This window comes from Pseudorca crassidens, chromosome 1 (genome assembly GCF_039906515.1).
Source record: "Pseudorca crassidens isolate mPseCra1 chromosome 1, mPseCra1.hap1, whole genome shotgun sequence".
Classification (NCBI taxonomy): domain Eukaryota; kingdom Metazoa; phylum Chordata; class Mammalia; order Artiodactyla; family Delphinidae; genus Pseudorca; species Pseudorca crassidens.
The window spans coordinates 175,116,673-175,133,097 of record NC_090296.1 but is presented as its reverse complement, the minus strand read 5'-3'; the positions used below and the strand labels follow the sequence as shown (position 1 = coordinate 175,133,097).

Here is a 16,425-nt window from a genome sequence, read left to right as displayed (position 1 = left end):
TGCAAAGGCCATTTATAAAATCATGAACTGGATTTAGGAAAGCAACCATGAAATAGCAAGGGACAACAAACTGATTGAAATTCCTTCAATGTCATTTGGGCTGAAGTCTCTCAGACAGTAGGATTGGGGGAAGGTTATATATCGGCACCTCCATTCTTATTTCAGTGGCATGACCAGGTCACTTAGACATGGCAACGTCAGATACACTGACCATGCCTCGAGGAACTAAATCCTAAATAAAGAAAATGGAAAAGCAAACTATGAAATAGCCAATAATCTTTATTTTGCACTTCCCCACCCCCATCCCTCTCCAAAAAGCACTAATGGGTAGATTTGTGCATGTGAAAATATTGTATAAAGTATTTAGGATGATCTCAAATTAATAGAACAAAAAACACGTGTCTCAACATAGACGCTTTCTTTCTTTGTAGGGATAGAAAAACTTTGACTTCTAGAACAAGGAGGGCAATGAAATACTGCAGTCTTGAAAGGGTGACTCCATTTCCACTGATTTGCAATTTAACATTCATGGCAGAAAGCCTCATTTCTCTAACCACATAATATGTTTTAAAATATGATTCATACACTAATATCAATTTACTTGGCATTTTAAAAAATCACAATTTCTATTAATATATTTGTATTAGGTTCAAAGCCCATATTCTAGTATTCAAGATATCCATTACACTGGCCCAAGTTGGGATTACTTCAAAATCAAGTAAAAGTCCATATTTATTCCAAAGTTGCTAAAATATGCTAATAAAATTAAATTTGATGTTTTACATTAAAAATAAAATATTTGGTTTATCTCTCAGACATCTATAACATATAATAAATAGTGGGCAGTATAGTAATATAATAAAGTTTTGTGATACCCTGAAATTTGATGAGTTTTCTTTAAAAAAAATTTCATAATATACTTCATTTCAGCCTTAAACCACAATATCAATGAACAGATTTGCAGAAATAAAACAATATAAACACAAAATGCTACAGTATATATATATATATATATATATATATATATATATATATATATATATATATTTCTTTTTTTTTTTTTTAACTTTCAGGGAATCTACATGTCCTTTGAAACAAAAGGAAGTCAAAGAAATTTACAGAAACAAGAGATAACAAAACAATTTCAAATCATAAACCACAGATTTAAATTGCCTTGTTTTCCTTCCAACTGCTCGGGTCCTTTCCCCCAGTGTTTTGGGTACTGCATGGGTTCAGCTCAAGGTAGGTAACTTTGAACTACGCATGGCTCTTTTTTTCTAGCCTTCTTTGCTTATGTACAGCAGTAATTACAGACATGGCTGAAATCACAGCAGATTTCAGAGAAAGCCAGAATTAAACACGATAAAAATTTTTTTAAAATAACTACTTCATAAATATTTATTATTTACATTAGGGGAGATCTCCTGGTCCGAAGAGTTTTTATACAAGTTGATGAAATGGATAAGCTGTGAGAAGAACACCAGCAGTTTAGAGAAATGGGCAGAGTCGGGAGGCAACAGAGAAAGAAAATAGGTGAGAGTCAACAAAAATAATTTGCACAAAAGCCAACAGGACATGATAGAAACCTTTTTCTTAAAAAATATAAGGTATTTCACAAAAAGCCTGAACATTTTACATGTTAGTACTAAAAACAGGGAGGGAGGGGAAGCTTCATATATTTTTCATCACAAAAATATTTACCGACAACTCCACCTGGAGTTTTCTTTTATGTGATTATGATTATCTCACTAGAGAGGGAAGGAGGCTGGAGGCGCAGACAGACTACCAACGTCACCCTCGGTCACGGTCAAGGCAGGCCACAAGCCACTTCTCATCTAACACCTTAAGGAAAAGGCCCTGGAGAGAATCAAGAAAATCGAAAGGGAAGATTATGGTCTTTTTATTAGTAATACTTGTCACTGGTAATAGAAAACGGAGGCAAGGTGGCCCCGGTGCCCGCCTCCACGTGAGCTTTCCTTCGGTCACGACCATGTGGCCCCGGGCCGGGGTGTTCCAGAAGGAAAATCCCTGTGGGTGGTGTGTTTCTGTCCTCAGTCTTGCGAGGTTCATAACCTGCAGGTACATGGTGGGAGGTGACACGGAGGCGGGGTCACAGCACCTCCCCCGAGGCGTCAGGACAGGGGCCCCCGGGGTGTCAGTGCGCCCGGTGCTTCCTCTTTTTGTGCTTTTTATCCTTCTTTTTGTTGGCACACTTGGGACAGAACCACTGCATCTCTTCTGGGGGTGCGGCCATTATTCCGACGCAGGGCCTGCATGGTTACCAAGGAAGAAAAGGCTTCAGACAAACAAGCTTTATTTATCCACACATTCTTTTCCTGTGTTTTTAAAGAATTTCAAGTCATTAAATAATGTCCTAAGTCTGTGGTGTATTTACCAGAAATCCAAGTCACATAGCTCTGACGGATGCTGCGCTACTGCTGGGCGTGTGGGTGATCACCTTACACAAAGCCCCTCTCCAGGCCCCGCTGGAGAAATTAATTAGCTCATTCATCCTTTCAGCCAGAAATAGTCTAATGCTTCTGAGCCACGGCTTTGTTTTTATCTCAGAGATATCATATAGCACGTGACTAAGTGGACTCCTATCTTTTTATATCTGATATTTTCAAGATAAAACGGGAAGGCTGTTTGCATGCATTTCGATGGTGTTTCTTCGGTTTTGGGGGGGCGCTGAAGAGGCGCAGAAACCACACAAGCTGTCCCCTCACTTCTGCACTGTGTGACACGTTTACGGGGGTTCCCTTAGCGTTGCCATCAAGCGCTGCAGCTGCTACAGAAAACGACTGGCGAGAAGGCAAGGGAACCCCCTCTAGCTCCTCCTCCTTTGCTAAAGCAGGGGGTACATAAGCTAAGCAACACATTTGGAATTGAGGCCGAATAATGATAGTCCAAAGACTCGTGATGTTTGCAATTCACATGAACGCCTTTCTCTCGGCAGTGATTCTGCTCCGTACACTGCTCTCCGGAGAGGAACTGCCCTGGAGGAAAAGCCAGGACGGGCCAGAGGCACCCCCACACCCCGTGTGCAGAGCCCCTCCCCCCAGGGCCACGATGGGGACTCACCAGTGGTACCAGTCGTCACAATCATCACAGCCAATCATGGGGCTCCCGTCATCGGGCTTGTTGCAGCCGGGACAGATCCAGATCTGGTTCCCCCACTCGTCTCGGATCTGGGGTTGCAGGGGAGGGAGCAAAACAGAGATGCTTTGAGGAGGAAGTATCCAAAAAAGGGCACAATAAGGACCATTACTTCACACTGTGAAGCTACTACACAGACAGATTAAACTAAAAACAAAAACAAAAAACCCAGTAGTTAACAGTTTAGTAAAGCTGTGATATCCTGGGATCACCTGAAAAAGCAAATGGCTACTAAGTGTTCAGTGATAAGACATTGCTTTTTCTTTTTTTTGGCCCTCGGCTTGCAGGATCCCAGTACCCGACCAGGGATTGAACCCAGGGCCCGGCAGTGAAGGCCCAGAATCCTAACCACTAGGCCACCAGGGAACTCCCAAGACATTTCTAATGAATATTTTAAACTCTCTTTTGTAAGTCATAAAAATAAAGCATTTTATAATCATTTCTGTAAGCAATATGACCTACAGCCACTTTTATCTAAAGAAATACTGTAAACACACACATCCTGAATGACTAGGGTTTTCATGGAAGTAATGACGAATATTTTTGAAAGCTATTGAGCTCAACTCAATGTTGTTTCCTCCATCGCATTCACAGGCCTGGAATTAATAAATACGGCCAATGTGCATGTATCGCCTTATTACTTATTAGCCAAACCCTTCTCCTGAACTAGCTGATAAGATCAAGGATATAAAAGAGTTGTTACTAAGTAACTTTCCATTCCCTTTATGACATTTTCAGTAAAGTACAATCAACTAAAGGGCAAATGAAATAAGGGACGCGCGGGAGGCCAAAGAGCCACACATTTTCATGTTATTTTGCAACAAATAATGCTGTGCTCTGAACTTTGCTTTACTTAACTTAGCAGTTCCAAATAAGAAGCATCCCTAACTGAACAACTTCCTCAAGTTCCACATGAACAAGACCGATTTGGAAGAAACAATTCTATGACGGGCATTCAAAACCAGGAATGATAATTTTCTAAAGTTTTTCCAGTCACACAGCATATAATTTCATTCAGTTTATTTTGCAAGCTATGGTCTCTTCTGGTACTTTAAAATACAACACTGACTAGATGTGCAGGAGAGATGGCTCTGTGTGTGTGATGGGTGTACGGGGGGCAGAGATACTGCATTCCACTGATGCACTAGTTTAAGGCTGACCATTCTCAAAACAGTCTCTACAGAGGCAGAGGACGCTGATGTGAAGGCTTCCTCAACAAATCTGTGGGCAGCTACATCCCTGACTCGGTCCTCTCTAGTTTCAAGGGGAGAGACCACCAGTTAGCACGTGCCAGCTGTCTGGGGCGAAGGCTGGCCCAGCGCCCTGGGCCCTGAAGCTGCCATGCATGGCCAGTCCTGCTGCTGGCTGACCTTTCTTGAAATTAGGAGGCCGTGACCCTGTGACATGAGAAATCTACCACAGCACCCATAATAACTAACGCCCAGCCCTTCACGGTTTACTAAGTTCTTTCAAATGTCTTACTTGGTTTCATCATCCTAAAACAACGCTTGGCTAGGTTAGCAATGGGGAGACTGGAGCTAAGGGAATGTCAGTGACAGTTCCAATGTCACAGATCGGGCAGTGACAAAATCAGCCCTTTTGCTGTATAGCCTGTGTCTTTCCTTCAATTCACACATTTTGTCTTCTGTCTACAGTGTCTCTGAGGAGACAGAAGGCTTTTCATCCATGTTGTCTATGCAAATCTGATCCATCTCCAGGGAGTTAACTCAAAAATCCACTGGAGAATCAGAAATCAGTGACCACCTAGTCTATCAACCCCCTAATTACACCTGAAGAAATGGAGGCCGAGGAGATTAAGTGTAAAATCCTCCCCGATTAACCCATCTTGGGGTGATGCGGCCTCAATTAAACACCTGTAGCAACTGGTCCTTGAATGGACTGATTTGACGATCACAGATTTTTGTATCATGTCTTCTATTTTTGTCTTGAATGGCCAATATTTTTCTTCCTGTTAATATTTCATGTCTTTATATCCTCTGAAGATTTTTGAGATTTTCTTCTTATCCTTCGTATCATTATAGTGCCTCAAATACTTAATGATTCATTGAAGTTTCCTTCCCAAATGCCTTTAGAGATGTAATACTTGCACGATTTATAACAACAACAGCAGGAGTCTGACCCCGCCACCCTCCAGTCCCATCTATTCAGAAGGACCCGAACTGCCACTAGGCTGACAGATCTCAGTCCACATACTTGGTGATCTCGGCTGTGTCAGCTCAGCTAGGACCTCTATGTGCCTGATATCTTTTTGTCGCCTGTTTATGTGTCACTCTACAGAGCTCAAAGAACATATTTATGTAAGCACTTTATTACTTGATTGAATTCAGGGCTTGAGTAAGATCTGGTACTAGTAAGTATGGGGAGAACACGTAAAAACGGTTCCATGACAACCGTGCGAACTCATTCATCAAGGTGAGTTTTTCCACCTGAAGACAGGCTTGGACTCAGGAAGCTCTGTGTCTAAAAGTTCATTTCCATTCACTCTGCAGGCCCTGGTATGTTCTGGACCTTAGCCAATGAGTTACTATAATTAGTGCTGCGCCCAGAAAGAGCAGCTGGCCCATCAGACGTGTATGTATCACACAAATTATACTCTTAAGTGAATCACTGCTTGATCAAGAAAGTCAATGAGGGGTTTAACTACCACTATTCACCTCTATATTTATACACTGATTGTGCTGTGTATAGGTATATAGTCATCTTCCAAAACAATGCCGAATAAAGAAAAACAATGCTCTGACATTATTTATGGAGACTAAATATGCAAACATCCTAACAATACTTTTCAGCTGAAAGCTTGAAAGTGCAATGAAAATGCCTTTCCAGTCATAAAGAATTGCCTCTGAGGTTCAATAATGATTCATCTGACGCTGCATTTTTAATTGAAAACATTTTCATGAGGAAGGAGTGAGCTCTCAAGTGGCTGTTTCTTAAATACTCCAAAAAATAGAAAGTAGCGCACCACGTAAGTGCTGACCGTCTCCGTGACCACACTCCGGACGGGGGCTTTGGAACTGGCAGATCCTGAGGCTGCGGGGGCCGGAGCGGGCATCCCGGTGAGGGGCGTGCTGGCCGGGGCCAGAAGGGGCAAAGGCACGGGGGCGGGGGTGACGTGCACGGGGACAGGGGCGGGGGCCGGCATGGGCGGTGGCGTCTTGGGTCTGTTCAGAGAAGGCGCCGGCTTAGCCTCGGGGGCTGGGACCACTTTGCTGATGACACTGTCAACAAAAGAGAGAAAAGGAAAAGTCAAAACACATAGTTGAGTCAAGCCAGGTAGCTAAAAACATGATGGCACAATCACTTGGTTCTTCTAGCAGCAAAAGACTTTTTGAAGAGTCCAGAGAGCGATGGAGCTCAGGGTTAAGGCCCTTCCGCAACCTGCTTCTCCACTTGCTCGGTCACGGCTGGCCGAGATGTCAGGCAGCGGGGGATGAGGCTCCAGCTCCTTCCCTGGTGAGGTCGCCAAGTCGTGATTAGAGCTGCGTGCTGCTCTGTCTCTTCATTAACACTGTCTTACCCACAGAACCCATGCCGGGGAAGAAGAACTAGGCTCAGAGCCAGGATATCTGAGTTCAAACCCTACGTCTTCCACAGGCCGGCATGTGACCTGGGGTAAGTCATTGAAAAGTAAAAGTTAAAGGAGGCAAGAATATACAATGGAGAAAAGACAGCCTCTTCAATAAGTGGTGCTGGGAAAACTGGACAGCTACATGTAAAAGAAGGAAATTAGAACACTCCCTAATACCACACACAAAAATAAACTCAAAATGGATTAAAGACCTAAATGTAAGGCCAGACACTATCAAACTTAGAGGAAAACATAGGCAGAACACTCTATGACATAAATCACAGCAAGATCCTTTTTGACCCACTTCCTAGAGAAATGGAGATAAAAACAAAAATAAACAAATGGGACCTAATGAAACTTAAAAGCTTTTGCACAGCAAAGGAACCCATAAACAAGACGAAAAGACAACCCTCAGAATGGGAGAAAATATTTGCAAATGAAGCAACTGACAAAGGATTAATCTCCAAAATTTATAAGCAGCTCATGCAGCTCGATATCAAAAAAACAAAGAACCCAATCCAAAAATGGGCAGAAGACCTAAATAGACATTTCTCCAAAGAAAACATACAGATGGCCAACAAACACATGGAAGAATGCTCAACATCACTAATCATTAGAGAAATGCAAATCAAAACTACAGTAAGGTATCACCTCACACGAGTCAGAGAGGCCATCATCAAAAAATCTACAAACAATAAATGCTGGAGAGTGTGGAGAAAAGGGAACCCTCTTGCACTGTTGGTGGGAATGTAAATTGATACAGCCACTATGGAGAGCAGTATGGAGGTTCCTTAAAGAACTAAAAATAGAACTACCATACGACCCAGCAATCCCACTACTGGGCATATACCCTGAGAAAACCATAATTCAAAAAGAGTCATGTACCACAATGTTCACTGCAGCTCTATTTACAATAGCCAGGACATGGAAGCAACCTAAGTGCCCACTGACAGATGAACGGATAAAGAAGATGTGGCACATATATACAACGGAATATTACTCAGCCATAAAAAGAAACGAAATTGAGTTATTTGTAGTGAGGTGGATGGACCTGGAGTCTGTCATACAGAGTCAGAAAGAGAAAAACAAATACCGTATGCTGACACATATATATGGAATCTAAAAAAAAAAAAAAAAAGGTCATGAAGAAACTAGGGGCAAGACAGGAATAAAGACACAGACCTACTAGAGAATGGACTTGAGGATATGGGGAGGGGGAAGGGTAAGCTGCAACGAAGTGAGAGAGTGGCATGGACATATATACACTACCAAATGTAAAACAGATAGCTAGTGGGAAGCAGCCGCATAGCACAGGGAGATCAGCTCGGTGCTTTGTGACCACCTGGAGGGGTGGGATAGAGAGGGTGGGAGGCAGGGAGATGCAAGAGGGAAGAGATATGGGGATATATGTATATGTATAGCTGATTCACTTTGTTATAAAGCAGAAACTAACATACCATTGTAAAGCAATTATACTCCAATAAAGATGTTAAAAAAAATAAAAAATAAAAAAATAAAAGTACTAGTTACTGTGCGCCTCTAAGCAGCTGATGTTATACTAGGTGCTTTCCATACATCACCTCATCTAGTCCTCACAACAGCTTCAAAGAAGTTATAGTGACCCCGTTTTATAGATGAGGAAACAGGATTAGAGAGAGAAAGGAATTTGGGTAAATGGGTGGCAGGCTTAGAACCGAGGTCTATTTGATTCTGAAACTCTTCTTTTCTTTTTACAAAGTGCCTTTATTTGAGGGGAAAAAAGGATATCATCTCAAGTTTAGAGAAAACATATTTGCTTCTGGTCTCCCTCCCTCCCTCCTCCAGAAGGAACCACTGTCCTCCAGCCAGGAGCTGTGTTTCTAAATTTTTGTTCTTTGAACTTTTTCTGCCTTTGCAGATACACTTAAACAATGCATGTCGTACCGCTGTTTTATGTGTTTCAAGTATATAAACAATTCACACTATATTTATCGTTTGCAACTAGCTTTCCTTACCTAGTTTTTTTTGTAACTGAGATATAATCAACATTGTGTAAGTTTGCACAATGTGTTGGCTTGACACATTTGTAAACTGCAAAATGATTACTGCAGTGGCCTCAGCTAATACCTTTATCACACCACGTAATTATCATTTCTTTTTTTGAAGGGAATTGTTTGGATCTAGTCTCCTGCAACCTTGACATTTGTTAATACAGTATTGTTGACTATAATCTCCATGCTGTGTATCAGATCCCTAGAACTTATTTGTTTACTAGTTGCCCACTTAGTTTTATGCTCTTGACTTATCGGTATATATTTCTTATTTTAATTACTATATAGTATTCCATAGTATGAATAAGTCAAAGGGTTTTTGCCCATTGCCCTACTGACTGTATGTATCACCTTGTAAATGTTACATGTTAACTTGTAAATATGGTGATGAATCTCCCTGGGCTATATTCCTAGGCATAAAGTTTCACCTTTATTAGGAATCTGGAGCTGTTCTCTAAAATAGGCTACACTGACCTACCTCTTCCTACGATCCCACACTGACCTTCCTAGACCTTGCTTTTCTGATCAACAAAGTATAAATAAAGATAGCTGCCTGTGAGGGCTATGGTGAGAACCTGAATAGGGAGGAACATGTCAAGAACTATGTACAAATGTGAAGTGTCATGGCCACTGCTCATGTCATGCTCAGCACTGTCATGACCAATCCACACAGGGCCTCTTTATCAAAGTCCTTGTTTAGAAAAACACCTCCCCTACAAAGCACCAATTCTTTGCTATTCTGATCAGAAGACTATAAAACAGTATTTCAAAAATTCCATCATTATACAAGCAAATAAATAGTGCTGTTACTTGCTCTCCACTTGTTTCACGCGAGTGTGATCACCTTCCTAACTTGAATGTAGCCAAAGACCAAGAGAATTTAACATGGGCTGTTTGTCCAGGAGACATTCAATAGATGCTTAATGTAATTCATAGTGAATATTGATCCAGTAGTAACCAAGTTCCCAGCTGTTGTGAGTGCTGGAAAGCCAAGTGCATGCCGGCACCTGCTGAATGTTTACTTGCCTATCTCACTTGACCCTCATAACAACCAAATGAAATAACAAGTGCTGATATTATCCTCCATTTGTAGAGGAAGAAACCAAGGCACAGAGATTAAGTACCTTGCACAAGTTCACAGACAGAGCCAGGATTTAAACCCAGGCAGCCTGATTTCAGAACCCGTGATCTTAACAACTACACTCTGCTGTCCCTCTGTGCTTACTGAGTGAGGTTTGCCTTACATGTAAGATGAGAGGTCCAAGTTATTACTATGGCATTTATATCCATAGGGCAAGCAACTCCTTATTCTTATGGTTAGACTAAAATTTAAAAACACTGTTCTGGGAGGCAGTTTCCCATAATGGTTTAAAATATGGGTGCTGGCGTATGCTAATGCACATATATGGAATCTGAAAAAATGGTACTGATGAACCTAGTGGCAGGGAAGGAATAAAGATGCAGATGTATAGAATGGACTTGAGGACATAGGCAGGGAAGGGGAAGCTGGGACGAAGTGAGAGAGTAGCACTGACATATATACACTACCAAATGTAAAATGGATGGCTAGTGGGAAGCTGCTGCATAGCACAGGGAAATCAGCTCGATGCTTTGTGACCACCTAGAGGGATGGGATAGGGAGGGTGGGAGGGAAGCTCAAGAGGGAGTAGATATGGGGATATATGATACTTATAGCTGATTCACTTCGTTGTACAACAGAAACTAACATAACATTGTAAAGCAATTATACTCCAATAAAGATATTAACAATAAAATAAAATAAAATAAGGGTGCTGGAACCAAAACTAAAGGAAAAGCAGGAACCCAGAGAGTTAAGTAGAACACAGATGTTTCACTCTGAGGGCATTTGTATAAGGTGAATCTGATCTTTGGTTTTGATACAGGGGACAGGTTTCAAAGCCCAGGGCCTGTCAAAGTGGAAAGTCTTATAGAACTCCCTCCCCACATTAAGGACTCCCAACAGGCTATACCAATTAGGTAAGAATGAATCAGATCTCATGAATTCTCAACTCTGGTGGTCCAGGACAACATAGTTAAAGTAATTTGGACTTGTAATGCACCTAGCTACCCAGCACTAATCATCTTGAAAGGAAGTAACTTAAAATCTAGGCTTCATATTATTAATACAGACAATTATTTAAGGAAAAAAGCAGCACAGAATCAAAGATAAACATATAAGGAAGCAAGGCTGCAAGAGGGAGAACCAGAAGAAATAACAGACAGTATAAAGAGACCCATAAAGACCGCAGATACTACAATTATCAACTACAAAACAACTCTGCTTACAGTGTTTAAAAAAATAAAAGGCAAAACTGGAAATTATCTGCAAGTAATAGGAGGTTACACATAGTTATCTAGCAGATTTGAAAAGATCCAAACAGACCTTATAGAAATGGAAAGTACAGTAACTGAAATTTAAAACTCAGTGGATGGGAGAACTATAAACTGAATAGAACAGAAGAAATTATGTAGAATGTAGCCTGGAGTGGCAAAGAAAATACAATAAAAAGGTCTAATTAGTACTGTTTAATCTAAATTCTAGAAAGAGAATGAAACAGAGGTAAAATGTTAACATAGAATATCTGACTTTTACAGAACTGATGAAAGATACTAATCCACAGACTTAAGAAGCCCAACAAATCCCAGGCAAGATAAATAAAAAGAAATCTATACATACACACATCAGAGTGAAAAGATAAAATATCACAGGCAAAGAGAAAAGTCTGAAAAGAGCCCAAAGGAAAAAAGGACAATTACTTTCAAAGAGGAAATAGGTGACAGCTGATTTCTCAACAGCAATGCTAAAATCTAGAAGACAGTGGAATAACATCTTCAATATGCTAAAGGCAAATAAATTTTGTCTTCAAAAACATCTTTCAAGAATAGGGTGAGGGGCTTCCCTGGTGGCGCAGTGGTTGGGAGTCCGCCTGCCAATGCAGGGGATACAGGTTCGTGCCCCAGTCCGGGAAGATCCCACATGCCGCGGAGCAGCTGGGCCCGTGAGCCACGGCTGCTGAGCCTGCGCGTCCGGAGCCTGTGCTCCACAACGGGAGAGGCCACAACAGTGAAAGGCCCTCGTACCGCAAAAAAAAAAAAAAAAAAAGGAACAGGATGAAATAAAGACATTTTCTGGCAAGCAAAATCTGAGAATTTGCCACCAGTGGACCCTTACTAAAAGAAATTCTAAAGTAGCAATTCCCAAATTTTTTGGTCCTAGGATCCCTTTACAATCTAAAAATTAGTGAGAAACATAAAGAACTTTTGTTTATGTGCAGTATATCTGCCAATACTTACCATATTAAAAATTGAAACTGAGAAATTTAAAAATAATTAGAGAGTTCATTTAAAGATAACAATAACAAACCCGTTACACGTTAACAGGCAGCATTTTTTTTAATGAAAAGCAAGTGGCAGTTTCCTACAAGTTAATTGCAATGTGCAATCTAAAACCATATCAATAAGCTTTTCATATTCTGTTATATTAAAGTCCATTGATCTGTCTGGCACTTTGAATAGATATTTTACCAATGCATGATTTTATAACATCATGCACTGGTGATCTGGAATATTAGTTCACTGAATTATGCAGATCTTTCAAATATTTATACATTATATAATATTAAAAAAATCATATTTGTTGGTGTTACCATCATCTCATCAAAAATTTCTTAAATTGTTGAGGAGCTGTCAATTTGTAATGATATGTTTTCCAAAATTCTAACTTTCACATAAAAGCTTGAATTCTGTCATCTATAACAAACGCTCTCAGGTATTTTCTTTGAAATAACAGTCTTGGGCCTTCTCAAAAATATACAATATCCATGGCTGCTTTGTATCCTAACTGTGTGTATATCTGTCTTTATCACTCACATTAGGTGGTATACTCCTTAGGAGTAAGGTATGTACTATCTTACTTGTCTTTGAATTATCTGCAGTATTAGACACAGTGTCTTGATACATGTTCATCAACTTTAATATGTTTAATGCCTAATATTACAGGAAGAATGCTCCTATAGAATAATTATTTTACTTTTGAATATTTTTTGCCTGTTTAAAATATTTAAAAATAGGTCAGTTTCCTCTATTCTTTCCTTCCTGCCTACCTTCCTTCCACACTACTTAATGAGTCCCAAGACCACTGAGATTTCTATTTGCCAACATGGATTCTAATTCCTCATCTGTCTACTCATTCTTAGACCAAGAATGATCACGACACCAATGCAAGGTACAAACACATCATGAAGGTTTCATTATTTTATGTGAAATGCTTTTAAGTTGTTTTAAGCTATACCAAACCCATAATGAATATTATTTGCCTTGCCTGACTCTTTCTCAATCCCGTTTCATTCTCTTTCTATTCTTCTTAGATTTTTCCCTTTCCTACAAGGTCTGTGAATGGTGCCCATGAAAATGGTTTAGCATTAGCAGTGCAGCCAATGGACGTAAACAGACTGTTGATCAATTTATGGGGCAGTACCTGAAATCTCAGAAATACCTACTTGTACAAATCTTATTTTTCAACTCAGAGAAATGGTCTTTTAATGAAAATAACTCATAATAAAGGTAATCCTTCCAAAATGCCAAATATTCCTCCAGTTCAATTAAATTTCCCCTTTAAATTTGCTATGTATTGATTTATATACTTATATTTCTCATTCAAATTTTCTGAGTAGCAAAAGGAAAAAACATAAAAGTGGGTAACTCAGTGCTGATGAGACAAAACACGTCCTAATTTTCTGCTTCCAAGAGGTTAGATTGGTATTATATGGGCTCTAAAGTGAATTGTCTTTCCCAACTCTTTTGAATTTCACCAGAAAATTCACAGAGTTTGAAAGTTATTTGATTCTAGCTGCTCAGTTGCTTTTGTGGTAACTGGAGGCACAGTTTTGAGAACAATTCTTTTATTATCTCTTTACTTTTGAACATTACAGAAAAAATACATAAACTGTATCACATGATATAATTTCTCATCACTTGTGAGATAAGCTATCATTACTCAACCTAATATGATCATTGTAAAAATAATTTGGGGTTCCTATTGGCCTCCACCACCGATCTTTATTGTTTCCTACTTCTAAACAGCACTTTCTCTGTACTTCTTTCCGTTAGTGGCACTTTCCCTCCTCTTTAACTGCAATAGTAAGCTCTCCTCCAGAGCTCTCTGTTGAATTAGCAATGTCTTCAGAGTAACCAACACCGCCCACAGCTGGGTCCCACAATGGCTCCATGCTGCTAACATTACATCTTTTGGGGGATTTGATCAGAGGGCTCTAGCTGCTATAAACACTGGTGTTATTCATAAAAACATGCAGAAGGAGGATTTTTGGCAGGATTTCTTTACCTGTTTCCCCAGCACAAAACACTGAAATAAATAGAGTGGGTCATGCGCTGCCTGGCCTGTAATGCAAACTCAACAGCTTGACAAGTCAACAAAGGGCCCGTCCTCACCTCTCCAGCCACACAGAGGCTCGGAGGTTAGAGGCAAACACCATTTGGATACGTCTACATGGGGAGTTTAATGATCCTCATTAGTCAGCGATTGTGTGCAAACACTGTGAAGCCGGCCATCAAAGTTATCAAAGTCCGTATGACTGGCTACTGAGCTGCACAAAGTTCAAAAGTTCCCTCACGTGGCTCACTTACTTGCCTCAAAAGCCAACAGCCATTTTTAAATGGTGACAAAACGATGCCATAGGTAAAGACTACTGTAAGCACCTCCATGAATGTTATATAAACTTCTCAACAGGGAAGTTCTTTGATGTCTGGGAGAAAACCCACTTTGATTAAAAAAAAAAAATATATATGTACACACACACACACACACACACACACACACATATTCAAGCCACAACTTGATTTTCTTCTTCAGATTTAGAACTTTGATCAGTCTCAGAAATACCATGCACCTTTTGAGATACACATGAAACAGATTCCCACGTTGTATTGTAAGCTAAGATTTCACTATATATTACTATAAAACCGGATCACTGTGTCTGTGGTTATCTAAAACGTCACAGTTTTGCTCTCTTACTTTTCTTGTAAAAGTCCCGGAAATACTAAGCCCAAGCATGTCAGGCAGGCTCCTCCCACCCTGGTGGAGTGTCCTCGCAGCCTGGATGGGCTCTCACTTGGACAGCTAACAGGATATCATGAAAACAACTGTGTGTGACATCCGAGCTAGGTCATGAGACACTGCAGCTTCTGCCTTGCTCTCTTTTGGATCAGTTGCTCTGCGGAACTCAGAAGTTAAGTCATGAGGACACTGCAGCTGCCTTAGGACGAGACCCATGTGACCAGTAACTGAGGCCTCCTGCCAACAGCCATGTGTGAGCCCGCATTGCATTCCCCAGCCCTGGTGAGGCCTTCCAGTGACTGAAGCCCTGGGCAGCAGCCTGACGGAGACTGGAGTCAGGACCACCCGAATTCCTGACCCACGGGAAACTAGGAAGTAGCACGTTTATTGCTTTAGCTGCTAAGTTTTGGGGTCATTTGTTATATGTGGGAATATAAAATTAATATACCAAGTATTTAATTTATCGCATTCAGGTACATAAACAAATATTCAGAATTTAGGAGAAATTGTATTTTAGAGCATCGGTACTTAAAATGCCAAAGTGTAACACAGTCATTTTCATATTTCACATGTGATCAAAAGGAACAAATAACAAAGACAATTATGAGAATCAGTGCTATGTTGATTCTTCAAATCAATCATTATCCTTATTCTTCTTGATCCTCACAGCTCGACTTTCAGCATTCATATAATTAGCACATAACTGTAAATGGATTTAATTCCTCAAGCTCATGGCTTGCCTCTTGAATATTTACATCATCTTATCTTGTCATAGCCCAAGTACATACCAAGTAGCAAACATTTTGTCTTTTAATTCAGGCATGACCTATTTGAAAAATGAAACAGATTGCATGAAAATATAGCCACTGTAGAATCTTCATTTCCAAAGAAGATACCCAAATGATTAGACTTCTATTGTCAAATGTTCAAAATCTGTAAAATACCCTAAAAGGGCATGAATACTTAGATAAATAATAAATAATGCATACTTCTTCATTTTTGCAAACAGATATACAAAAGGATAATTTAAGAAAAGAAAGATGGTAAGCTATAGGTCGAGGAGGATAAAGGTAGAGGGAAAGGGCAGAAAGCAAGACGTCTCTGAACATATTACGTAGTTTCAACTTTGGGGGCAAGTAAATGTCTTACATATTCAGAAAATTAAATTTATAAAGTTGCCTACAAGTCAAAAATAAATGGAAAGGAAGGAACCTCAATGCATATCTTGTTGGTGACACAACCACACACACAGAGTTATTTCAGGTCACTTTAGGAGGTCAGCACTTTGGACCTCCTCAGACTCTGCTCCACCCAAGTCCTTTCTGATCCTTCCTTGCTGGAAGCAATCACCTTGAACTTCTGTATCATCTGAGATGTATCTCTTATAGACTTGAACACTTTCTACCTCTATTATGATTGTTTACATCTACGTTCCTGAGAGAAGAACCAACATCTGATTCAAATTTACCATTTGCACAAGTGTATCTCCTTCGACACAGTTTTACTATGTATATAATCAAAATTAGTGTTTTTCAAATGCAAAACAATTTTTAAAA

General features: G+C 40.1%; 1 protein-coding gene across 2 annotated transcripts in view; it reads right to left on the bottom strand.

Annotated features, from left to right (window-relative positions):
- Positions 1–259: 259 nt before the first annotated feature.
- The window catches only part of TAF3 (TATA-box binding protein associated factor 3), a 152,984-nt gene continuing 136,818 nt past the window's right edge, over positions 260–16,425 (bottom strand). For both annotated transcript variants that reach the window (XM_067700926.1, XM_067700915.1), the window contains exons 5-7: positions 6,140–6,395; positions 3,082–3,188; positions 260–2,270 (exon numbers count right to left, since the gene is read on the bottom strand). In XM_067700926.1, the coding sequence (XP_067557027.1) occupies positions 2,156–2,270; positions 3,082–3,188; positions 6,140–6,395 (478 nt within the window). In that variant the 3' untranslated portion in view covers positions 260–2,155. The remainder of the gene's footprint in view (positions 2,271–3,081; positions 3,189–6,139; positions 6,396–16,425) is intronic.